The 27,653-nt window shown below is 46.1% G+C and overlaps 1 protein-coding gene across 1 annotated transcript; it reads left to right on the top strand.

Annotated features, from left to right (window-relative positions):
- Positions 1-3,780: 3,780 nt before the first annotated feature.
- On the top strand, positions 3,781-26,401 carry LOC111953569 (matrix-remodeling-associated protein 5). Its single transcript, XM_023972943.2, has 11 exons — positions 3,781-4,313; positions 4,515-4,736; positions 5,335-5,464; positions 7,485-7,723; positions 8,031-8,183; positions 9,761-10,243; positions 16,136-20,037; positions 20,291-21,248; positions 22,975-23,161; positions 23,436-23,578; positions 23,939-26,401. Exons 2-11 carry the CDS (start codon positions 4,543-4,545, stop codon positions 25,530-25,532), a joined length of 7,983 nt encoding a protein of 2,660 aa, XP_023828711.1. The 5' UTR covers positions 3,781-4,313; positions 4,515-4,542; the 3' UTR covers positions 25,533-26,401.
- The last annotated feature ends 1,252 nt before the right edge of the window (positions 26,402-27,653 follow it).

Below are 27,653 nucleotides of genomic sequence, written 5' to 3'. Positions count from 1 at the left end.
TAAGAGCGTCTGCTAAATGACTTAAATGTAAATGTAAGTAGCATGTCAAATGGAAATCCTGTCATTCAATTTAGTGCAGCCAGGTAACACAAAGCAGCTCCCTGTTCTGAATGACACCTGTCAAACCCCATTACACCTGGACGTGGTTGGTAAAGTTTTACGTCTCTACATGAGGTCACAACCTTCAGAAGACCCAAACAGGAAAGAAGTGAGAAATTGAATCAGTCCTGGGATGTTTCTGGACCTTTCTGGATGAGTTAGAGCACGTGTTGAGCAGGTGGACGTCGTGATGAATGTCTTTCTGAAAGGTGAGGAGGTCACCAAGAGTTTTCCACTGATCTATATGGTTCTGTTATCTCCATGATTCAAAGGCTGTTTCTACTGCATGGCAGGTTTATGGAGAGTTTACCTTGGCCTCTGTAGTTACTTACGCTTCTTCACAAAAACCACATCGCTCTTGCGTACTCAGACTTGCAGACGGGCTCTGCAGACGGGCTCTGACTTATATAAAGGTTTGAGTGTCTGAAGAATGGTGCCCTTTGTTAAAGTCAACCTAACTCATGGAAGGACCCCGGTCAGACCTGGGTTCAAATATTATTTGAAATCTTTCAAATACTTTCAGCGTTTGCTTTAACATGGCTGGAGAGGGACTTTTCTATTGTTTTCATTGCAACAGGCAAGCTCAATCAAGCACAGCTACACAGTGTTGAACCAAGGTCTTGTCTGGACCCTGTTTCAACCATACACAAGGTCTTTCCCTGAAAATCTACTTCAAGACTTGAAGGATAGCACAGGTCATAGATCCCTTTCTCCCCTGTCAACATCATGACAGTGGAACAACTAAAAGGTATGACACTGCAGAATGCAGGATTTCATGTCTCTTTCCAAGCATTCGCCTCCTACCCCTCTCCCCTGGTGTTTGTGTAATGTCCGAACTCAATCCAAACATTCAGTAGCCTCTAAAATAATTATTCTGCTCTAACAAGCCAAAATCTCACCCTATTACCTATAGTGCTACATTTGGCCAGCGCCTCTGAGAGACTTCTAGTTCTAACAGGCTTTTTCCATGCATGTCCAAAACATTCCGTGTCCAAAACATCACCRTATTCCTAAGGCCTATGTTCTGGCCAAAAGATCTGCACTGCTCTGGCCAAAAGAAGTGCACAATATTGGGAATAGGGTGCCATTTCAGACACGCAGCCAGTGAGATACAAAGATTTCGTATTTCTGAGAAATTCTGAATACTGTAACTAGGACACATGCGAGAGCCATATGTCCCGGTGAAAAAGACCCCCCCCATGGTTTATTTTCTCGGATCGTTCGTCATGGTGCCTTGTCGGGTACAGTATGCCCGCTCATTCACTGTACCTCTGTGTATCCATCCACACTGCTGCCATGGCGAGGAGCGAGGAACTAGAGTAGTCTGGCATCCATTGCATCCTGACTCTCTCTGTGAGTCTATTCAACACACATTACACACAGTCATGGTGTGTGACTGGTCTAGCTCAGTTGACCTCTACGCCCCCGTGGGTATCTACCAGGGTGAGGCAAATAATTCCCTTACTTTTTTTATGGCCATCGTATGGATGGATTTTTTTTTACCCATTGCTGGCTCCGTGATATGTGGACAAAGATGAAGACTAAATACCAGGGTAGACTGATTTTAATTCAGTCAAATCAGGAAGTGAACAATTCCAAACCAAGACAACAGAACATACATGAGAACCCCGTCACATGCCTGACACTACTGTATTGTCATGTAAAATATGGCATGGACAATAAGTTATTTGTTGCTAATCTGCCTCGATTTGTAAGCTTGATTTATTCATTATAAGGCTAATCATCCCACTGCGCCTAATGATAGTATATAAAGGCCTTTAAGTTTGCTATTGGGTTTTCTTCCTCAACAGAGCTATAGATTTCCCCTCTCCTTAATAACAGCTTTGTTATTCTATAATTGACCGTCATTAAAGCTTTCCTAAAGGTTTTATGGATTCTGTCTCAGGGTAGATGTTGATGTTGTTTACTCAGCTAACTGAATGCCTGTTGTGGTCGATGCTTTAGCGAGAGAGAGAGAGAGAGAGAGAGAGAGAGAGAGAGAGAGCACACGAGAGCGCGAGAGAGAGACACTAAGGAACAAGTCCTTTTGCAAAGATGAAACACTGTAAACACATTTAACCCAAGTACATTGGTTTCTTAAATAAACACATTTATTGTAATTAATCGAGCAAAATACCTTTCTGCAGGAGACTTCTTTGTGTGTCGTAAATACAGTGTATTTTCCCCGCCTTCTGCATAGCACTGRATCATAAAATGAAAATGCCAAATACAAGTTATGAGTTTTAATGATGCTGTGTCTGAACCTGCACTAGAAAGCCAAAAATAATATTAATGGCATGTTAAGAGATAACACATTGTAGTAACTTGCAAAAGGCAAAGTAATGCAAGTGAGTAATGCAAGTGCATAGTCATAATTCACAATGATATCTTTCCACTCTTGGCAAAGGGTATGGTACCAGTAATTAGTCTATGAGGGGAAGGTATCATTTTGGTGGCAGGCACAATCGCCATCAATCAAGTATTTCCAATATTAATTTCATGATACATTTCTCATCTTCTTTTACAGATCTCCAGAGTGGAAATCCCAGAACATTAACCCTCATCAAATGAAATCTACTATATGTGTATGTATGCTCTTTAAAGAGGATATCTTGCACAAGCTATCTGACTTTTGGGCCAACTTGTCAAGATGACGCAATGTGTGTGGTACTTGACTGAGTTGACTCTGTACTTTAGGTCCCCCTCTTGGCACTTTGATATTGGCCGCACCTACATGTGGCTTTGGTGCAGCTGTGTGCTATTGGTTGTTGAAGTGACACGGTGATGGATGTCGGGACAGGATCACAGTCTGACATATCTCAGGCGTTTGGTCGAACACACAGGCTTCTCAAGCTCTCTGACCCCCTGGGAAACATTGAACTCTTCGCTCCTCAAGGTTGACATGATCACACAGAGCAGGTCAATAGGGTCCGCTGCCTCCCTCAGCCACAAGACTTCCTACTGGTGGGTTAAAGGACTATAATGTGAGGTCAGTCCCCAGGGGTCAGATTTTCTGAACTTTTATATAGACCTCACCCTACAAGCATACACACACTTGATCTGATTTACATGTTCTAAAAGTCTGTCCTATAAACTCCAAATCAACTAAGGGGATATGGGGATAGAGGGACCAGTGTGACAGACTGTTTGTGGTTCCTGAAATGCTTGCAAATGACACATGTGCTTGCTGATACAGTACTGTGTGTGTTGTGTGGTAGAGGGGGAGATGTTAAATGAAAGGGCTGTAAAACCAACATAAACTTTACATTGGTCTGTCTGCTGCCTTCACTTAGTAGGTTACCTCACATGGTGGTCTACAGCAGAGAAGTACAACAGAGAAAAGGAGTAGGCTGTTGGTATCTCCCTCCACAGCAGAGAAGTACAACAGAGAAAAGGAGTAGGCTGTTGGTATCTCCCTCCACAGCAGAGAAGTACAACAGAGAAAAGGAGTAGGCTGTTGGTATTCCCTCCACAGCAGAGAAGTCAAACAGAGAAAAGAGTAGGCTGTTGGTATCTCCCTCACACAGCAGAGAAGTACAACAGAGAAAAGGAGTAGGCTGTTGGTATCTCCCTCCACAGCAGAGAAGTACAACAGAGAAAAGGAGTAGGCTGTTGGTATCTCCCTTATTTTTTATAAATGAATTCATACATTTTAATGAAGAAAGTCTCAAAGCAGCGATTCCTGTAAGTGGCCAACTATCAATGTGATGACACAATGATTATGCACGTAGTTGAATGGAAAAACGATATCCTTATTGTAACGACCTACTGTAGCCGACTTCAGCAGTTTCCGTCTCTTACCTCTATCTCACTTTGTCACCCCTCATTGGGTCCTTCTGCTTCTCAAAGCTGACTGTATGTTGGAAACGATTAGGCATTCACTCATCCCTCGCTGTCGGTGGAAGGCGCATCATGCACTGTAAAGTTTTGGGCAAAAGTGTAATTTTCTTTGCGAAGTTTCCCAAGGGCTCCACACGAAACAAAACGGATACTTCAAACAGTCTATCGAAGCCCTTTGCGCATTTTTGTGTACGGATTTTACATCGGAATTTCTTGTAACGATTTTATTCTTTGGGGAGTTTGTCATTATAGGACTGTATAACTATGGAGTTATGCGCTTCGTGAGGAGTGGCATTGAGGAGAAACCAAAGCCATGGTAAAATGGGATACAGTGAGTCTGGATCTAAATAAAGGTTAATACATTATATTATAAGGTGAGATGTTTAACATTTTCCTTTCGGTTCAGGTCATACCATGTTTGATGTGCGTAAAGTTGGGTTCATACAGTGGTCACTAATTTCGCGCGTAGTCTATCGATTTCCTCTACTGTGAGGTATTTTGTCAGAGATCACCTTTTCATTTGTATTTGGGTACTACTGAAATAGGCCTATAATGAATCTGTAACTCRCGACCAGCTCCAGTGATAGGAACACTTTGTGGTGGATGGATGCGCAGCTGAAGATGGCCCGTCCCGCAGCATTCATATTGATACTGTCCATGCTGATGGCGCCAGTTACAAGTCTCCCCTGCCCGCGCCAGTGCACGTGCCCTCAGGCCACAGAGGTGCACTGCACGTTCCGTTCCCTGCTCACGGTGCCCGCCGGCATACCCAGACAAGTGGAGCGCATGAACCTGGGGTAAGCCTGATGGATTGGCTTTATTCAATGACCCGCAATGAGACCGTAGGCCTAAAAAACAAGCATCATGCACAGTAATTTATACCGATAGACGAACAGTATGGGTAAAATGTGAAGTGCATAAAGTATACGATTTTTATTTATGCATGTGCCTTGTAGACCAAGAAAAAAATCTATCAAATAGTCACTTTTCATTAGAGGCCTTTCGAATTGTTTATAGTTAAGTACTTGTTCAAATGTGCTTAGCATGTGACTGAAATTAATCTCTCTGCAACTCACAAGTAAATATACCTTCAGTGAAGTCTGATGTAATCTTATTATATGCTTATTATATACCCCATGCTTTTTACGGAGTCATTTCACATATGAGCTTCAGCCATTTCTTAAAAAGAACAGAGAAGCCCACCCACTGTATATGTTCCCAACTACAGTACCACCTTTATTGACAATGTTTGGATCACGTGGTCTTAAGTTCCGTCAGGTCTTTAACAGTGTCTTCTTATATAGTCAGAAATGAAGGCACGTTGCTCCACAAAGAACAAGTCAAGTAAGTTAATAGTCCGTCATGAATTGCTTGTGTCGTTGTTGTTTCCTGTAGGTTTAACACCATAAACCATGTGACTCAGACCTCTCTGTCTGGGTTGAGGAAGCTGGAGCTTCTGATGATGCATGGGAACGATCTCTACAACATTCCCAACGGAGCCTTCAGGGATCTCATGTCCTTACAGGTACAAATCAAATTGTATTTGTCACATGCGCATACAACAGACCTTATAGTGCAATGCTTACTTATAAGCCCTAAACCAACAATGCAGTTTTAATAAAAATGTGTGTTAAGTAAAAAAAAAATGATAAGTACATTTTTTTAAATTAAAATAGCAAATAATTAAAAAGCAGCAGTAAAAGAAACAGTAGCGAGGCTATATTCAGGGGGTACCGGTACAGAGTCAATGTGCGGGGGCACAGTTTAGTCGAGGTAATTGAGGTAATATGTACATGTAGGTAGAGTTAAAGTGACTATTTATAAATAATAAAATGCAAATAGTCTGGGTAGCCATTTAATTAGCTGTCCAGGAGTCTTATGGCTTGGGGGTAGAAGCTGTTAAGAAGCCTTTTGGACCTAGACTTGGCCCTCCGGTACCGCTTGACGTGTGGTAGCAGAGAGAACAAGCAGAGAGACCATTTTTAGGGCCTTCCTCTGACACCGCCTGGTATAGAGGTCCTGGATGGCAGGAAGCTTGGCCCCAGTGATGTACTGGGCCATTCGCACTACCCTTTGTAGTGCCTTGTGGTCAGAGGCCATACCAGGCAGTGATGCAACCAGTCAGGATGCTCTCGATGGTGCATCTGAAGACCTTTTAGAGGATCTGAGGACCCATGCCAAATCTTTTCAGTCTCCTGAGGGGGAATAGGCTTTGTCGTGCCCTCTTCACGACTGTCTTGGTGTGTTTGGACCATGATAGTTTGTTGGTGATGTGGACACCAAGGAACTTGAAGCTGTCAACCTGCTCCACTACAGCCCCATCAATGAGAATGGTGTGCTTGGTCCTCCTTTTCCTGTAGTCCACAATCATCTCCTTTGTCTTGATCACGTTGAGGGAAAGGTTGTTATCCTGGCACCACACGGCCAGGTCTCTGACCTCCTCTGTATAGGCTGTCTCATTGTTGTCGGTGATCAGGCCTACCACTGTTGTTTCATCGGCAAACGTAATYATGGTGTTAGAGTCATGCCTGGCCATGCAGTCATGAGTGAACAGGGATTACAGGAGGGGACTGAGCAAAGACCCCTGAGGGGACCCCGTGTTGAGGATCAGCGTGGCAGATGTGTTGTTACCTACCCTTACCACCTGGGGGGGCGGCCGGTTAGGAAGTCCAGGATCCAGTTGCAGAGGGAGGTGTTTAGTCCAAGGGTCCTTAGCTTAGTGATGAGCTTTGAGGGCACTATGGTGTTGAATGCAGAGCTGTAGTTAATAAATAGCCTTCTCACGTAGGTATTCCTTTTGTCCAGGTGGGAAAGGGCAGTGTGGAGTGCAATAGAGATTGCATCARCTGTTGATCTGTTGGGGCGGTTGCAAATTATGGTGGGTCTGGGGTTTCTTGGATAATGGTGTTGATGTGAGCCATTATCAGCCTTATTAAGCACTTCATGGCTACAGACGTGAGTCTATGGGTCGGTAATCAAAATGTCAGTGAAGACACTTGGCAGTTGGTCAGCGCATGCTCGGAGTACACGTCCTGGTAATAGGTCTGTGAATGTTGACCTGTTTAAAGGTCTTACTCACATCGGCTACGGAGAGCGTGATCACACAGTCGTCCGGAACAGCTGATGCTCTCATGCATGCTTCGGTGTTGCTTGCCTCGATCGAGCATAGAAGTAAATTAGCTCATCTGGTAGGCTCGTGTCACTGGGCAGCTCGTGGCTGTGCTTCCAGTAATAAACAGGAAATGTTGATTGACATGAAATATCACCTCAGTACTGTACAGTAGGATATAGAGTATAGTACCAGGCAATTGTTCCATTCTATTATTATATTCTACTCCATTCTACTATACTCGTTTCCAGAGTTTCCTAAACTCTGTCCTGCACCCTGGCGCCCCCTGGGTGCACGTTATGGTTATTGCCCTAGCACTACGCAGCTGATTCAAATAATCTAAACTTGACGATGAGTTGGTTATTTGAAGTTTGGGAAACCCTGCTCTATTCTATTAGGATGATAACTCACTCACCTCTGCCTTTCTTCCCCTCAGATGCTGAAGATGAGCTATAACAAACTGAAGGAGATCAACAGACACACTCTCCAGGGTCTGTGGTCTCTGACCAGACTCCACCTGGACCACAACCATCTGGAGTTCATTCACCCAGACACCTTCCAGGGCCTCACCTCCCTACGTCTCCTACAGCTGGAGGGGAACAGACTGCAGCAGCTCCACCCCTCTACCTTTTCCACCTTCTCRATGATGGGACACTTCCACCTCTCCACCCTAAGGTGAAGCCTAGCATTATGAACTACAGTACCCATAATGCTCTGGACAATATTTGGTTTTYTCTTAGTATCGGGCACTTTCTCGATTCATCTTTCATAGATTATTTGCGTCCTCTCTCCTCACCGCCTTCTCAAAACCCATTGTAGAGGAAAGTCAGAGGGGCGGGACCTTGTACCTTCTCTAATGCAGTTGAAAATGAGGCAAGGAAATATGATGTGAGGAATCACGGAAAGAGGAATTGAGATGGAGCCAAGACGTTCCTGAAGCTAATGTTATAATGTCCCTCCTGTCTCTTTATCGATACATCAGGCACCTGTACCTGTCGGAGAACAGGCTGACCTCGCTGCCCCAGGAGCTGCTGGGAGGAATGCCCCAGCTGGAGAACCTATTCCTGCATGGGAACCCCTGGACATGTGACTGCAGAATGAAGTGGTTCGCCGACTGGGACAAAAACTCACCAGGTTATGTAAACTCAGCTAAAAAAGAAACATCCTCTCACTGTCAACTGCGTTTATTTTCAGCAAACTTAACATGTGTAAATATTTGTATGAACATAACAAGATTCAACAACTGAGACATAAATCTCCTCCTCATGGACTGCACCAGATTTGCCAGTTCTTGCTGTGAGATGTTACCCCACTCTTCCACCAAGGCACCTGCAAGTTCCCGGACATTTCTGGGGTGAATGGCCCTAGCCCTCACCCTCCAATCCAACAGGTCCCAGACATGCTCAATGTGATTGAGATCCGGGCTCTTCGCTGGCTATGGCAGAACACTGACATTCCTGTCTTGCAGGAAATCACGCACAAAATGAGCAGTATGGCTCGTGGCATTGTCATGCTGGAGGGTCATGTCAGGATGAGCCTGCAGGAAGGGTACCACATGAGGGAGGAGGATGTCTTCCCTGTAACGCACAGCGTTGAGATTGCCTGCAATGACAACAAGCTCAGTCCGATAATGCTGTGACACATCACCCCAGACCATGACGGACCCTCCACCTCCAAATCGATCCCACTCCAGAGTACAGGCCTTGGTGTAACGCACATTCCTTCGATGATAAACGCAAATACCGACCATCACCCTGGTGAGACAAAACCGCGACTCGTCAGTGAAGAGCACTTTTTGCCAGTCCTGTCTGGTCCAGCGATGGTGGGTTTGTGCCATAGGCGACGTTGTTTGCCGGTGATGTCTGGTGAGGACCTGCCTTACAACAGGCCTACAAGCCTCAGTCCAGCCTCTTTCAGCCTACTACGGACAGTCTGGGCACTGATGGAGAATTGTGTGTTCCTGATGTAACTCGGACAGTTGTTGTTGCCACCCTGTAACGGTCCCGCAGGTGTGATGTTCGGATGTACCGATCCTGTGCAGGTGTTGTTACACGTGGTCTGCCACTGCGAGGACGATCAGCTGTCCGTCCTGTCTCCCTGTAGCGCTATCTTAGGGCTCTCACAGTACGGACATTGCAATTTATTGCCTGGCCACATCTGCAGTCTCATGCCTCCTTGCAGCATGCCTAAGGCATGTTCACACAGATGGTCAGAGACCCTGGCATCTTTCTTTTGGTGTTTTTCCAGAGTCATTAGAAAGGCCTCTTTAGTGTCTTAAGTTTTCATAACTGTGTCCTTAATTGCCTACGGTCTGTAAGCTGTTAGTGTCTTAACGACCGTTCCACAGGTGCGTGTCATTAATTGTTTATGTTCATTGAACAAGCATGGGAAACCGTGTTTAAACCCTTTACAATGAAGATCTGTGAAGTTATTTGGATTTTTACGAATTATCTTTGAAAGACAGGGTCCTGAAAAACGGACGTTTCTTTTTTTGCTGAGTTTATTTCATTTACCAGCTACTCAGTGAATGTACGTATTCGTCAGTGATGGCGGATACAATTGGCTCAATGCTCAAAGCATAAGGCAGCTGTTGTTTTACACATTTGTGCCGTGAAAATGTACGTCCAAAACCTAACCAAACTTCACATTTGGAATTCCAAACATTGAATAAGGATGTTATGTTCCCTCTCATTTTCCTTTCTTAATTAGGGTTGTGCTGAAGTGTAAAAAGGACAGGGCCTACCCAGGAGGTCAGCTCTGCCTTATGTGTTACTCCCCAAAGAACTTACGAATGAAAGAAGTCCTGGGCCTGGACACACTGGMCTGCTCCAGCCCCGTTATCACCTCCCCTGATCYACCTACGYCCCKAGAGGACACAGAGACKGYGGTCATGACCCTGGAGGAGTTCAAGGGGRCYTTRGGCAACATTACCRTAGGCCTGACGGACGAYCATGGGAACAAAGTGGATCTGGAGTGCAGCGTCGGAGAGCCCCGCGGGGAGTCGTCTAAGGTCAGCTGGGAGCAGGTCAACCCTCTGCAGCTGGCCTCTAATGTGAGTATCTCCGTGGATCTGGGGTGTCCCATCAACAGGGACAATTATGAGAGACTCTGGAGGCTGATCGCCTACTATAGCGACACGCCCGCTCACCTGCAGAGAGAGATCATGCTGACTAAGGAGCCGGTGCCCAGCTACAGGTAGGCTGGATTAAGAAACCGCTTTTTAATTTATCATTATGGGCCAAATTCCAACTTCTACTTGAGTAACATTTGCACTTAGTCATACAATGAGATCAATGCACGTGAACATTTGTGGAAGTTACTATTTGCCCATATGTGATTATTATGTGATTTTATGTGTTCATTTTAGAGTGGTCTTCAATACAGGGCACGGTTGTCAAACTAATTTTCCCCATCGGCCGCATTCGGTTTTCACCGAGGTCCGGAGGGCCACACTTATGATGAATTGTATTTCCTCGCCATCAAAATGTGCAAAAGATTGTCCTCACTCTATTTTTCGATGCTCCCTGACTGTCTAGCTTTCGTTTCGATGACTGTTAGCTAGCTGGACAGAGTGAAGAGACTGTAAATGTAGGTCCATTATCATTTCTACACAGTCTTGACTTGGTTTTAGTCATTTAAATGTTGATTAGGATAGTTTTTTCCCACAAAAATAAATTAATATACAGTACCAGTCAAAAGTTTGGACACACCTAATCATTCCAGGGTTTTTCTTTATTTTTACTATTTTCTACATTGTAGAATAATAGTGAAGACATCAACACTATTAAATAACACATATGGAATCATGTAGTAACCAAAAAAGTGTTAAACAAATCTAGATATATTTTAGGTTTTAGATTCTTTTAAGTAGCCAAATCAAATCAAACTTTATTTGCCACATGCGCCGAATACAATAAGTGTAGACTTTACCGGGAAATGCTTACTTAAAAAATGTTTACCAAGTAGGCTAAAATAAAAAGTAATAATAAAAAGTAACACAATAAAAATAACAATAACGAGGCTATATACAGGGGGCACCGGTACCGAGTCAGTGTGTAGGGGTACAGGCCAGTTGAGGTAATCTGTACATGTAGGTGGGGGCGAAGTGACTATGCATAGGTAACAAACAAACATCGAGTAGCAGCAGTGTACAAAAGGTGAAGGGGGGCGGGGTCAATGTAAATTGTCCGGCTGCGATTTTTATTAATTGTTCAGCAGTCTAATCCTAGACTTGGCGCTCCGGTACACCTTGCCGTGCGGTAGCAGAGAAAACAGACTATAACTTGGGTGACTGGAGTCTCTGACAATTTTATGGGCTTTCCTCTGACACRGCCTATTATATAGGTACTTGATGGCAGACAGCTTGGCCCCAGTGATGTACTGGGCCGTTCGCACTACCCTCTGTAGCGTCTTATGGTCAGATGCCGAGCAGTTGCCATACTAGGCGGTGATGCAACCGGTCAGGATACTCTCGATGGTGTAGCTGTAGAACCTTTTGAGGATCTGGGGACCCATGCCAAACCACTGTTGTGTCGTTTTGTCGTGTGCTCTTCACAACTGTCTTGGTATGTTTGGACCATGATAGTTTGTTGGTGATGTGGACACCAAGGAACTTGAAATCTCGACTCACTCCACTACAACCCTGTCGATGTTAATGGGGGCCTGTTCGGCCCGCCTTTTCCTGTAGTCCACAATCAGCTCCTTTGTCTTGCTCACATTGAGGGAGAGGTTGTTGTCCTGGCACCACACTGCCAGTTCTCTGACCTCATCCCTATAGGTCGTCTCATAATTGTCGGTGATCCGGCCTACCACTGTTGTGTCGTCAGCAAACTTAATGATGGTGTTGGAGTCGTGTTTGGCCACGCAGTCGTGGGTTAACAGGAAATACAGGAGGGGACTAAGTATACACCCCTGAGGGGCCCCAGTGTTAACTGGACTCACTCCAATTTGCATACCGCCCCAACAGATCCATAAATGATGCAATCGCAATCGCACGCCACACTGCCCTTTCTCACCTGGACAAAAGGAACACCCATGTGAGAATGCTGTTCATTGACTACAGCTCAGCGTTCAACACCATAGTGCCCACAAAGCTCATCACTAAGGACTCTGGGACTAAACACCTTCCTCTGCAACTGGATCCTGGACTTCCTTACGGGCCGCCCCCAGGTGGTAAGAGTAGGCAACAACACGTCTACCATGCTGATCCTTAACTTCTTCGGGCTAGGGGGCAGTATTCGGAAGTTTGGATTACCTTCGCTTCTTTGGGCATAGGGACTATGGTGGTCTGCTTGAAACATGTAGGTATTACAGACTCGGTCAGGGAGAGGTTGAAAATGTCAATGAAGACACTTGACAGTTGAGCCGCGCATGCTTTGAGTACATGTCCTGGTAATCCGTCTGGCCCAGAGGCTTTGTGAATGTTGACCTGTTTAAAGGTTTTGTTCACATCGGCCACCAAGAGCGTTGTCACACAGTCATCCAGAACAGCTGGTGCTCTCGTGCATGCTCAGTGTTGCTTGCCTCGAAAGCGAGGCATAAAAGGCATTTAGCTCGTCTGGTAGGCTCGCGTCACTGGGCAGCTCGTGTCTGGGTTTCCCTCTGTAGTCCGTAATAGTTTTCAAGCCCTGCCACATTCGACGAGCTTCAGAGCCGGTGTAGTAGGATTCAATCTTAATCCTGTATTGACGCTTTGCTTGTTTGATGGTTCGTCTGAGGGCATAGCGGAATTTATTATAAGCATCCGGATTAGTCTCCAGCTCCTTGAAAGCGGCAGCTCTAGCCTTTAGCTCGATGTGGATGTTGCCTGTAATCCATGGCTTCTGGTTGGGATATGTACGTACAGTCACTGTGGGGACGACYTCATCGATGCACTTATTGATGAAGCCGATGACTGAGGTGGTGTATTCCTCAATGCCATTGGATGAATCTCGGAACATATTCCAGTCTGTGCTAGCAAAACAGTCCTGTAGTGTAGCATCCGCGTCATCTGATCACTTRCGCATTGAGCGAGTCACGGGTACTTCCTGCTTTAGTTTTTGCTTGTTAGCAGGAATCAGGAGGATAGAATACTGGTCAGATTTGCCAAATGGAGGGTGGGGAGAGCTTTGTATGCATCTCTGTGTGTGGAGTAAAGGTGGTCTAGGATTTTTTCCCCCCTGGTTGCACATGTGACATGCTGGTAAAAAATGTGGTAAAACTGATTTAAGTTTGCCTGCATTAAAGTCCCCGGCCACTAGGAGCGCCGCTTCTGGGTGAGCATTTTCTTCTTTGCTTATGGCCTTATAGAGTTGGCTGAGAMCGGTCTTAGTGCCAGCTTCGTTTTGTGGTGGTAAATAGACAGCTACGAATAATACAGATGAGAACTCTCTTGGTCYATAATGTGGTCTGCAGATTATCATAAGGTACTCTACCTCAGGTYAGCAATACCTCGAGACTTCTTTAATATTAGACATRGCGCACCAGCTGTTATTGACAAAAAGACACACACCCCCACCCCTCGTCTTACCAGAGGTAGCGTCTCTGTTCTGCTGGTGCATGGAAAATCCCGCTAGCTCTATATTGTCCGTATCTTCGTTCAGCCACGTCTCGGTGATACATAAGATGTTACAGTTTTTAATGTCCCGTTGGAGGGATAATCTTAATAGTAGGTCATCAATTTTCCAATGATTGCACGTTAGCAAGAAGAATGGAAGGCATTGGGAGTTTACTCGCTGGCCTCCGAATTCTCAGAAGGATCCCCGATCTGCGTCCCCTTTTCCGGCGTCTTTTCTTCARACAAAAGGCGTGGATCTGGACCTGTTCCAGTGAAAGCAGGATATCCTTCTCGTCYGACTCGTTTTAGGAAAAAGTTTCTTCCAGTCCATGGTGAGTAATCCCTTTTCTGATGTCCAGAAGTTATTTTCGGTCATAAGAGACGGTAGCAGTAACATTATGTACACAATAAGTGAAAAAATAAGTTACACAAAACGCAATTTTTTAAAATTAAATAGCACAATTGGTCGGGAGAATTTAAAACGTCAGCCATGTTCTTTGGTGCCCTTTGCCTTGATGACAGCTTTGCACACTCTTGGCATTCTTTCAACCAGCTTCATGAGGTAGTCACCTGGAATGCATTTCAATTAACAAGTGTCCCTTGTTAAAAGTTAATTTGTGTAATTTCTTTCCTTCTTAATGTGTTTGAGCAATGGTTTAATAATCCAACAGGGGCAGGCAATAGACAGGTCAAGGCAGGCAGTTGTGTTGTGACAAGGTATGGGTGGTATACAGAAGATAGCCCTATTTGTATCATGAATCAAGGTAAGACCCAGATGCAAACATGTTGAATTAACAATGGTTTAATAATCCAACAGGGGCAGGCAATAGACAAGTCAAGGCAGGCAGGGGTCAGTAAACCAGAGGTTGGGCAACGGTACCGGACAGACGGCAGGCTCAGGGTCAGGGTAGGCAGAGGTCAATAATCCAGAGGTAGGGCAAAGGTACAGGTCGGCGGTCAGGGGCAGGCAGAGTGGTCAGGCAGGTGGGCTCAGAGTCAAGACAGGCAAGGGTCAAAACCAGGAGGGTGAGAAAAGAGAGACTGGGGAAAGCAGGAGCTGAGAACAAAAACACTGGTTGACTTGACAAACAAGACGAACTGGCAACGGACAAACAGAGAACACAGGTATAAATACACAGGGGATAATGGAGAAGATGGGCGACACCTCGTGGGGGGTGGAGACAATGACAAGGACAGGTGAAACAGGTCAGGGTGTGACAATTTAGTAAAAGACAGAGCCCATATTATAACAAGAACAGCTCAAATAGGCAAGAGAAACGACAGTCCATCATTACTTTAAGACATTAAGGTCAGTCAATTTGGAAAATTTCYAGAACTTTTAAAGTTTCTTCAAGTGCAGTCGCAAAAATCATCAAGCGCTATGATGAAACTGGCTCTCATGAGGACCGCCACAGGAAAGAAAGACCCAGAGTTACCTCTGCTGCAGAGGATAAGTTCATTTGAGTTACCAGCCTCAGAAATTGCAGCCCAAATAAATGCTTCACAGAGTTCAAGTAACAGACACATCTCAACATCAACTGTTCAGAGGAGACTGCGTGAATCAGGCCTTCATGGTTGAATTGCTGCAAATAAACCACTTCTAAAGGACACCAATAAGAAGAAGAGACTTGCTTGGGACAAGAAACACAAGCAATGGACATTAGACCGGTGGAAATCTGTCCTTTGGTCTGATGAGCCCAAATTTTTTGGGTTCCAACCGCCGTGTCTTTGTGAGACGCAGAGTAGGTGAACGGATGATCTCCACATGTGTGGTTCCCACCGTGAAGCATGGAGGAGGAGGTGTGATGGTGCTTTGCTGGTGACACTGTCGGTGATTGATTAGAGTTCAAGACACACTTAACCAGCATGTCTACCACAGCATTCTGCAGTGATACGCCATCCCATCTGGTTTGCACTTAGGGGGATCWTTTTTTTTTCAACAAGACAATGACCCAAAACACACCTCCAGGCTGTGTAAGGGCTATTTGACCAAGAAGGAGAGTGATGGAGTGCTTCATCAGATGACCTGGCCTCCACAATCACCCGACCTCAACCCAACTGAGATGGTTTGGGATGAGTTGTACCGCAGAGTGAAGGAAAAGCAGCCAAGAAGTGCTCAGCATATGTGGGAACTCCTTCAAGACTGTTGGATAAGCATTCCATGTGAAGCTGGTTGAGAGAATGCCAAGAGTGTGCAAAGCTGTCATCAAGGCAAAGGGTGGCTACTTTAAAGAATCTCAAATGTAAAATATATTTTGATTTGTTTAACACTTTTTTGGTTACTACATGATTCCATATGTGTTATTTCATAGTTTTGAGGTCTTCACTATTATTTTCCAGTGTAGAAAATAGTAAAAATAAAGAAAAATTAGTAGGTGTGCCCAAACTTTTGACTGGTATTGTATATATTAATAATAATCAAACCACCCGCAGGCTGGATTGAATGGGCCTTGAGTTCAATACGTGATATAGAGCATCTAATTTCATACTGCTATGTTATGTTTTATGTTATGTGTTTTTTTTCTAATAAACTCAAACTTCTTGATCTCCAGGTACAGGCAGGACCTGGAGAGAGACGCATTGTACTACACAGGGGTTAAGGCTAACATGGTAGCTCAACCATCCTGGCTGATGCAGAGCTCTGTGGACCTGCAGCTGAACAGGCCCCAGTCCACTGGGAAGAGCGTCAAGCTGATCCTCAGCACCCACCTCACACAGACCGTGGAGCCTGAGCTGGAGCGCAGACAKCGRAGGACATGGGTCATGATAGAGAACACAAACYCTACCAGGACGYRGCTGAGTGTTGTAGTGGGCAGCSCTGCTGTAATYGACTGTAACGTGTTGAGCTCAGGAGACACYGTGGTTCGCTGGATGCTGCCAGACGGGACCCAGCTGGAGGCACCGTACAGCAGCCCAGACAACAGGGTGTCAGTGTRGAGCACCGGRAGGTTGGATATTAAAGCTGTAGGACACTCAGACTCYGGGATATATTACTGTATCGCCCAGGTCTCTGACGACCTCAGTGTCCTCCCTTTCCGCCTGACGGTCGAGGAGTCCTCCAGTCCTCCCCCTCTTGGAGGGGATGAGACGGCGCCTACCCTCGTAGAGGGGTTCACCGGTGTCCCTCTCACTCTAAACTGTGTCGTGTCTGGCTCTCCTGACCCTGAGATTAACTGGATCCTTCCTGACAGCAGCATAGTGAGTCACAGAGCCAACTCTTCTAGAGCGCTGGTGTATTCCAACGGAACTCTGAGAGTCCCAGAGAGTCGACTGACAGACAGTGGATATTATAAGTGTGTGGCCATGAACCAGCATGGTGTGTATTCCCTGGCGACTAAGGTGACTCTCACCAGACAGTTAGGGGCAGAGATACGACCACTGAGGAGAATGAGGCCACAGTCTGCTTCAGGGGTCAACACCAGGGTCAAAGCCCCCATGGGGGACACTGAGGAGGCATCAGGGGACAATGACGACACACAGGAGGAAGTCCCCTCCTCGCCTTCCTCCTCATCTTTCTCCTCCTCCTCATTCCCGAGCCGTGTGGGGCTAATGAATCGGAGGAGAGGTCAAAGTTCAAACAGGGGTGGTGGTCATCCATTTAGAAACACATGGAGGCGACCTGCTGTACCTAGAAAACCAACCACGACAGGGACAAATGATGAAGACAAGAAAAACACAGTGGGGACGAGGAGGAGGATTAACGTGGCAAACAAAAATATAGACCCGGAGAAGTGGGCGGACATTTTGGCCAAAATCCGTGACAAGAACGGACAGGGTAACACTAACATAACACCCAGCTCAACTCACCTCACCACAAAGAAGAAGCAGGAGTCAACAACAACAGCTAGCGCTAAGCAGACAGAGTCTCCTTACAACATAGAGGGATCAACAGACGACCTACATGAGGAAGAGGAGGAGGAGCTATACACACCCACTACTATACCGCATATACCCACTCGACACACTACTTACACTACAGACTCAGATGTGGATACAGCCACAAATCATGCACTTTTCACGCAGCCGGTCACAGAGCCTGTCACATCTGTTCCCCAGCAGCTCAGTAACACTGTCACACACACAGAGACGCAAGGCAGGCATACAGTCACACACACACACTCCCAGACCCTGGGTCAGCTGCATGTGAACGTCTTGACCAGTTCTTCGTACAACGATTCTTTACAAGGAGAAAATCAAAGCACCACCACCACCGCTTTGACTACAGATGTTGCGGCTACAGAGTCTGATATCTCACCCACGTCTGAGGATAATCAGGGGGAGAAAGACGCTAACGGACCCAGTGTTGATAGCAGCTTTAATGAAGGAAGTGACGCATATTTAGACAGAGCTGAACTTGACCCATCACTCACCACCACCACAGTTAGAGGGTACTCTGAATCGGAAACAGAGAGAGATGAATTTGACCACTCTCTCACTGAGACTCAGAGCACAACTGCTAAACTAGACACACCTACTCAGCTAAAGCAGCATACAAGGTCTAATATAACCCATCTTCCACTCAGCACACCCTCTCCCACAACCGAGCTCACTTCAGCTGTGTATATGAGGAAGGAAACTCCAGGTGAGGTGGCTACTCGACTCAGAAACCAGAACTCCAGGAGGAGGAACGGGGGTGGGGGCAGGAGAAGACGGCCCAATACGGGCAGAAAGAAGCCAAAGCCTAATAATCCGTTGAGAAGTGATTTTACAACCGCAGCCACGCCTAAGGACGCGCTCCCAACAACTACCAAGGCAACCACTGCCACATGGATTAAAATAGAAGCGTTCGACAATGCCAAAAGCATGACGGACAGGTTTAATACCGCAGTTCCATCGACGGGCAGCCAAACGACGTCATCAGGCAGAGTGAGTCACGAAGGGAACACAGTAGTCTCTTTATACGAAGACAGGATTGACCCCTCACCTACAACTCGCTCCGAGACAAAGGACACCCTTTCACCACACGCCAAACCACTGTTTGGGAGCACAACAGCCCCACCGGCGTCTCCTACAACCTCTTTAACAGAAACACATAAACAAACATCCCAGAGCAGCCATCACAGAACAGCCCCAGAAAGAGCCTCTCAGACTCCGAACACTCAGAGCCCAGTTCCAGAGCACTCGGTTGTGCACACGACAGCCCGTCAGGGGAATTTTACAAGCATCCCCCGTCCTACAGTTAAACCAACCGAGACAACACAAAGGGGAGGCAGCGCTACTGTAGACCTTCACCCTGTTCCAAGTCCTGACAAGTCCCCGGAGAATCGCAACACTCGCCCGGGAGTGCCAGCAGATGGACAGCTCGACACACCAGACTATCGATATACAACAGGTACGACTGAGGTTAAAAAAGCGCCGGTCAAAGAGATTGACAGCGCGTCTCCGTCCATCCGGCATGAAATAACCAGCGCACACGGCACAACACACGCCCCAACACACGCCCCAACACACGCCCCGGGTGCCTCGACAAAAGAGTCCTTCCATGAGGAGGCAGAACATGAGAAGGCTCGGGTTAGCACCGCTGAAAGGCCGGTGACATCTGAAAGCTCTCATCGCGGATCTGGTCCCGATAAAACAGCCACTGTTAAGCCCAGAACAACCTTTGATGGGCACTATAACATCAGAGAAAGCACTTCCACCACAGGCAAAGACCAAACACCAGTGGAAAATGTTGCAGTTTCTGTTGCTGCTACTACAACAAAGGATGTTTCTCCCACTATGTCACCTGTCACCTCCACATCAGTTAGGACATCCATAGTTTTCCCCTCTAGGGTGAGGCCTCAGATCCCTGTACTAAACACTCCATCCACTAGGGTCAGGACCCAACCTTCATCCAGAACAGTGGAGGTTCCCTCCAACTCCAACCACATCCCAGACAGTCACATAGAGAGAGTCCTCATCTCTCAACCCGACCAGAGAAACAACCCGATCCTCAACAGAGGAGACTCCATCCTAATCACCAGATCTGACCCCAACAGACAACCACCACCAGCCGACTCCCACACCACTACTAAACTAGAGTCAACTGACATCAGACCTGATCCAGTCACRGGTGTTAAACCAACCACCACAGAACCCAGAACACCCCACAGGCACAGGACAGTCACAAACACAAACACCCAGATGGTCAAACAGACGACCATCACAACCACGCTCGCTTCCACCGCCACAAAGAGCTTTTCTCAGACTTCATCAGTGTCTTCATCAAGGCCTCAGAGTCCGTCCAGTGGGGGCCAGAGGACAGAGACCCCTACCCAGACACAGGGGTTATCAGGTGGGGTGTCGGGAGGTGGTGAGAGACCCTCCGTAGCGGGACCTGTTGTAACAGGGAAGCCCCGGATCACCAATGTGGATGTGCGGACAGTGACAGTGAATGCAGAGATGGATGCACAGCTGCCCTGTGTGGCTGTAGGGGAGCCCAAGCCTTTCCTCTCCTGGACGAGAGTCTCCACTGGTATGTATAACAGTACTTCTTTTTCTGTTCTCCCCTCTTCATAGAACATCCTCCTTCACCCTCTGTTACAGAACGACACAGCTGTATGTAAGCCTGTTAATGTAACAGAAAAGGAGAACCCTATTTGTCATGATATAAGCTATGCTCCATTCTTATGCGTTTCAACAGACACCATGTTGCAGAAATAATCTGTTATCTGCATTGTTTTAATCTGCTCGATGTCTTGAAACACACATTATTTTCATTCATGCAGGAGCGACAGTAGCCCAGAACACTCGGGTCCAGAGGTTCGAGGTCCATCCCAACGGCACGTTAATCATCCGTAACAGCCAGCCCCAGGACCGAGGCCAGTACCTCTGTATGGTCCAGAACCAGTATGGCATGGACAAGATGGTGGTCTCCCTGATGGTCCTGGCCCAGCATCCCAGAGTGCTCCAGCCGCGCTACCGCGATGCTACCGTATACCACGGGGACGGCATCGATCTGGAGTGCCAGGTACAGGGACATCCCATGCCCCGGGTCACCTGGGTGCTGCCTGACAGGGTCCACCTCGCTGCGCCCCCAGCCCCGGGCCCTGCCAACCCAGCCAGTGGCCCCCAGCCCGGCCCACAGTCTGGCCCTAAGCACGTGGACCTCCTCAGTAACGGTACTCTCCGGATAACCGAGGCCAGCTACACAGACAGAGGGATCTATAAATGTATCGGCAGCAGCGTGGCGGGAGCCGATACAGTCTCTGTCCGTCTCCATGTGGCAGCCTTGCCTCCAGTCATCCAACAACCTCGCTATGAGAACATGTCCCTCCCCGAGGGCAGCACGGCCTACATCCACTGCACCGCCAAAGGAGCCCCTACGCCCGTCATGCGCTGGACCACGCCCGACGGAGTCCAGCTCCTCACCTCGCAGTTCGTCAACGGACGTAATTTCTTTGTCTTCCCCAACGGGACCCTGTACGTCCGTGGGCTAGGCCAAGGCGACGCGGGGAGATATGAGTGTGTGGCCAGTAATGCGGTAGGAGCCTCCAGGAGAACCAGCATTCTGACCGTACTGAGACTCCCATCCTCCACCAAGGCCAGGATTACCTCCTTGTCTCCCCAGAGGTCTGACGTGGTCTACGGGGCGCTTCTGAGGCTCGACTGCATTGCCACAGGAAAACCAGAGCCCAGGATCGTCTGGAGGACCCCCTCTAAGAAACTAGTGGATTCCCAGTACAGGTATGCATCTTCTGGCATCTCTGGTATGTCCGGTGCCTTCAGAAAGTATTTATACCTTTGACCTTTTTACACATTTTGTTCTGTTACAGCCTGAATTTAAAATGGATTCAAATTGAGATGCTATGTCACTGGCCTACACACGATACCCCATTATGTCAACGTGGAATTACGTTTTTAGAAATCTTGACACATTCATTTAAAAAAATGAAAAGCTGAAATGTCTTGAGTCAATAAGTATTCAACCCCTTTGTTATGGCAGGAGTAAAAATGTGCTTAACAAGTCACATAATAAGATGCATGGACTGTGTGCAATATTAGTGTTTAACGTGATTTGTGAATGACTACCTCATCTCTGCACCCCACACATAGAATTATCTGTAAGTTCCCTCAGTCGAGCAGTGAATTTCAAACACAGATTCAATCACAAAGACCAGGGAGGTTTTCCAATGCCTTGCAAAGAAGGGCACCTATTGGTAGATGGGTTAAAAAAAACAATGACATTGAATATCCCTTTGAGCATGGTGAAGTTATTAATTACACTTTGGATGGTATATCAATACACACATTCACTACAAAGATACAGGCGTCCTTCCTGCCGGAGAGGAAGGAAACCACTCAGGAATTTCACCATGAGGCCAATGGTGTCTTTAAAATAGTTAGAGTTTAATGGCTGTGATAGGAGAYAACTGAGGATGGATCAACAACATTGTAGTTACTCCACAATACTAACCTAAATGACAGAGTGAAAAGAAAGAAGCCTGTACAGAATTAAAATGTTACAAAACATGCATCCTGTTTGCAATAAGGCACTAAAGTAAAACTGCAAAAAATATAGCAAAGAAATTAACTTTATGTCCTGAATACAAAGTGTTATGTTTGGGGCAAATCCAATACAACACATCACCACTCATCATATTTTCAAGTTATGATAAAAAAAATATATATATAACTAACCACAGGCAAAATCCTAGAGGAAAGCCTGGTTCAGTCTGCTATCCAACAGACACTGGAAGACAAATTCACCTTTCAGTAGAACAATAACCTAAAACACAAGGCCAAATATACACTGGAGTTGCTTAACAAGACGACATTGAATGTTCCTGAGTGGCCTAGTTACAGTTTTGACTTAAATCGGCTTGAAAATGTATGGCAAGACTTGAAAATGGCTGTCTAGCAATGATCAACAATCAACTTGACCAAGCTTGAAGAATTCTTTCAATAATAATGTGCAAATATTATATAATCCAGGTGTGCAAAGCTCTTAGTGATTTACCCAGAAAGACTCACAGCTGTAATCGCTGCCAAAGGTGATTCTAACATGTATTGACTCAAGAGTGTGAGTACTTATGTAAATGAGATATTTATGTAATGTATTTTCAATATATTAGCAAAAATGTCTAAACATGTTTTCACTTTGTCATTATGGGGTATTGTGTGTAGATGAGTGAAAAAAATATATTTAAGCAATTTTGAATTCAGGCTGTAACACAACAAAATGTGGAATAAGTGAAGGGGTATGAATACTTTCTGAAGACATTGTATATCAACTATCATCATCAGATGTTATGAGAAGATTTACTGTGAAATCATACAGGGGCACATTTTCTATTCCCTAAAGGTTAGCTGAAAAACCATCAAAGGAAGACCTAAAATGGTTGCTATTAACAGCAGGAAATACTGTTATTCATAAACAATAACAACTTGTTTTTGTTGGGTGGGTTTTCAGCTTCGACCCCAGGATAAAGGTGTTCACCAATGGTTCTCTGGCCATCCAGGCCATGACAGAGAAAGATGATGGGGACTACCTGTGTGTGGCCCGAAACAAGATGGGGGACGACTACATGCTTCTGAGGGTTAACGTGCTGACCAAGCCGGCCAAGATTGAGCAGAAGCAGCTGCTGGCGAGTCAGAAGGTCTGTCTTTTGTCTTAGGTTTCTATGTACATAATGGGGTACATCCCAAAATGGCACCCTATTCCCTGTATAGTGCACTACTTTTGACCAGAGCCCTATGGGCCTTAGTGAAAAATAGTGCACTATATAGGGGTTAGGGTGCCACTTGGGGCAGAARCTTGGTGTTTTTAATGTGATATTTTAATGTTTTGCATCTGAGTGTCATGCAAATATTTCGGTCGGTTTTCTGTCTGATGTACGATTGGATAGACAATAAATATTTTTGAATTTGAAGGTGATGTATGGAGGAGACCTGAAGGTGGACTGTATAGCGTCTGGCCTCCCCAACCCTGAGATCCGCTGGGCTCTGCCGGACGGCACCATGATCAACACACTGAAACAGACGGATAGTAGGGTTAGAGGTGGCCGCACCCGCAGGTACTTGGTGTTTGGTGAATCGCATCAACTTTACACATAACGTAATATGTTATTGGATCACATAATACAGTATGTACACCCAATCTGTTATTGAATCACATAATACAGTATGTACACCCAATCTGTTATTGAATCACATAATACAGTATGTACACCCAATCTGTTATTGATTCACATAATACAGTATGTACACCCAATCTGTTATTGAATCACATAATACAGTATGAACACCCAATCTGTTATTGAATCACATAATACAGTATGTACACCCAATCTGTTATTGAATCACATTAACTGCATAGTCGATAAGAATCCCAAATACCATTTTCAAACAATCACCCAACCCCTCCCACCCCCCAGATACGTGGTGTTCGACAACGGGACGTTGTACGCCAACGACGTGGGGATGAGAGAGGAAGGAGACTACACCTGCTACGCTGAGAACCAGATAGGGAAGGATGAGATGAAGGTTCACGTCAAGGTGGTGGCGGACCCTCCGATCATCAGAGACAAAACTCAAAGCCCGGAAGTCATCAGGGTTCTTTATGGGGAGACCGTGTCTCTGAAGTGCAGCGTCAAGGGAGAGCCGACCCCAGTCATCACGTGGCTATCCCCCACTAACCGGGCCATTGCCTCCTCCCCCACTAAATACCAGGTCCATAATGATGGCACATTAGTGGTCAAGAAGGCGCAACGCTTTGATGCTGGTAACTACACCTGCACAGCTAGGAACAGTGCCGGCCAGGACCGCAAAGTCACCAGGGTGGAAGTCTTTGTGACGCCCCCGACCATCAATGGACTGAGAGGTATGGTCAACACTATCAGAGTGACGGCTATAAGGGACCAGCGCACCATGTTGGCCTGCGAGGCCGTGGGGACACCCATCCCCCGGGTCATGTGGGTGTTACCGGAGAACGTCATCCTCCCGGTGCCATACTACGGCAGCAGAATGYCGGTGCATCGTAACGGTACGTTGGATATACGTTCGCCGAAGGGGACAGACTCGGCTCAGCTGGCCTGCATCGCACGCAACGAGGGCGGGGAGGCCAGGCTGATGGTCCACCTGGAGGTTAAAGAGATGGTAGAGAGACCGCAGCTCAGAGGGCCCAAAACAGAGAGCCTCTCTCTAACGGTAGGCAGTACCATGACCCTGAACTGCTCCTTTGAAGGAGGCCCAGCACCCCCAACGGTAACCTGGATCCTCCCTAATGGTTCCCCCCTCATGAGGGGTGCCCAGTTCTCCAAGTTCTTCCACCGACCTGACGGCTCCTTGGTCATCACTAACCCCGCTGTCTCTGAGAGTGGTATGTACCGCTGCCTGGCGAGGAATGTAGCCGGGCTAGTGGAACGTACTATTACTTTAGCCCCGGAGAGGAAACCAGAGATCAATAACCGCTACAACTCCCCCATCAGTATTATGAATGGGGAGAGCCTCCAACTCCACTGTCTSTCTACGGGGGACCCCCTCCGGCTGACGTGGACACTGCCCAGTGGGGTGGTCCTGGGGCGGCCACAGAGAGCCGGRCGCTACGCCGTACTGGCCAATGGGACGCTCGCCATCCAGCAGGCGTCCGTCTACGACCGCGGCTCCTACGTCTGCCGAGCGGCTAACGAGTACGGCAGCGCCCTGCTCTCCGTGCCCGTCATCGTCATCGCGTACCTGCCTCGCATCACCAATGGCCCGCCTCCCGTGATGTACGCTCGCCGCGGCGTGGCGGTCCAGCTGAACTGTGTTGCCACGGGGATCCCCCGAGCTGAGATTGCCTGGGAGACGCCGGATAGGACGCGGCTAGCGGTCAGTGCCCAGCCACGCCTCTTTGGCAACAAGTACCTCCACCCACAAGGCTCTCTCATCATCCAGAACCCCACACAGAGAGACCAGGGCTTCTACAAATGCACCGCCAGGAACGCGATAGGGGTCGATACTAAAGCCACCTATCTACATGTGTTCTGATTAGCCGTAGACAAATCGTTTTTTTTTATCATATGCCCAAGAAACTGCCAAAGGAGCTGAGCACGGCCAATGCTTTTCATCCGTCCACATGATGTTGAAGAGACTTTGAATCGCTGTCAACGCAAAGTAAAGATACACGTTTCCAATCGGTAGCTAAACAAACGAGCTACTGTGTATGCAGTAGCTGTGCTGTATGTGTCCTGTGACGTCATTCAAGGCCATGTTTCAGCTGCATTTCAAAAAAAAACATTTTGTGACAAAGCCATTTTTCACTCGTCAAAAAACACTTTGCCATGAAGGACTTTAATAGAGAGTGAGAACTGTAGTATTACTATTTGTAGCATTATATCAGTATATGAGAGCATATGACTTTCCATGTAGGCTGCTTCTCTTTTCCATCTCCTGCGCTGACAATGACAATTTTATGTCAAACTGTGTAGATAAGCGTAGCTCAATATCTTTTTACGTTCGATTAATGAAAATATTCTAAATGATATACTGTTGATACAGAAAATATCCAATACTGCTGAGATGGGGYCGATTTCAGGGGTCTAAGCAACAATGGCTGGTGCTACAATTATGAATACCTGCTTCACAACCATCCATATTATCTTACTATCTTAACCAAAAGTATTTTTAATGACCGCTAACCCTGCTATTTACAGGAGCGACTCACACATTACCGTTACTGTGATTATTGTACATGCAATATGGTTTAGATCTGCTTGCAACCCACATAGGTGTCAACATCAACTCATAAAATAATACTAATATGTTTTTACATGCCCTCATTATTAAATTATTTGTCTTTAAAAGACTCTGATGTATAGGAATTTTACACGTTTTTTAATAAAGAGAAGCTCAAAATCCATCTTGTCGAATATTACTTATGTAAGTTTGAGAAAAGACTATGGATGCATCCCAAATAATGCACTATGTAGGAAATAGGGTGCGTTTTAAGATGCAGCCATAGTTTATGGGCCCTGATCAAAAGTAGTGCACCACAAAGGGAATAGGGTGCAATTTGGGAAGGGGTTAAGAACTTCAAACTAGGTCAGGACAGATTAAGGATCCGTCTTCCAAGAGTAAACATTTCAAACGTAGCTCTGGGATTTATTATACAGTCATGGTCCCTCTCTTGCTAAAAGGAGAACCATCTGGTTGTGTGGGGGAAATCCCCTATTAGTTCACTGGTTTCCCTCTGAAAGAATTACTGCTTTAACTATACAGACTTAATTGTAATCGGCTTTCATGATTTATGAAATCCACTCACAACTTGAAGTGGTGCAGTACCGCTGCCAGAGGGATGACATAGAAAATGTGTTTATTTGACTATTGATGGACCTGCTCTTCAGGAAATGGCCCGTACAATTGGCTGTTGAGCCCAAAGAATACATTTTCCCTCTTTTTGTTTCAAATAATCCAAGTAATAAAGGCTTTAGCTGTCTCTCACTGACCCAGGCCCAGGTCAAACACAAAGCAGAAACCACCCAGGGCAGCTGCTCACATCTTGGACACACTTGTGGTCCTGTCTCTCCCAGTACTATAGAGATGAAGTCATCCATTTGCCATTACAGTACCATATTGTCATCGGCACTAAGTACTGCAGTCTTGCTGTGTTTATATAAACTATTTCTTTCCATTTCCACCTCCGCTCTGCTCTGTCTTTAACATGGTTAACGTAATACCTTATTATGCAAATAGTGAGACTGGTGACATCATAGGAGAGAGAGAGAGAAAGACAGAGAGAGAGGACGAGAGAAAGAGAGAGAGAGGTAGTGAACTCATGGACAACTGAGTTCTTCTGCAAAAAGATAGAAATAGAGTTGGATAAATGTAGATAAACTTGAAATGTTTTGCAAGGACTTATACAGGATACTAACCTCAACATCAAAACTTTTAATCCAAATCAATATTCCATACCTAAAATTACCTGAATGGACTATTACTACAAAGGACTAACCTGTACGTACCCCAGCACTTTGACTAAGTACCAGTACCCCATGTATATAGCCGCGTTATTGTTATGTAATTTCTTGTGTTACTTTTTGATTATTATTTTATATAGTTTTTTTAAGTACTTTAGTTTATTTAGTTTATTCTTATCTCTATTTCTTGAAC

The sequence above is a fragment of the Salvelinus sp. IW2-2015 genome, linkage group LG27 (genome assembly GCF_002910315.2).
Source record: "Salvelinus sp. IW2-2015 linkage group LG27, ASM291031v2, whole genome shotgun sequence".
NCBI lineage: Eukaryota > Metazoa > Chordata > Actinopteri > Salmoniformes > Salmonidae > Salvelinus > Salvelinus sp. IW2-2015.
The sequence above is the reverse complement of the archived record's forward strand: the minus strand, read 5'-3'. Positions and strand labels throughout refer to the sequence as shown.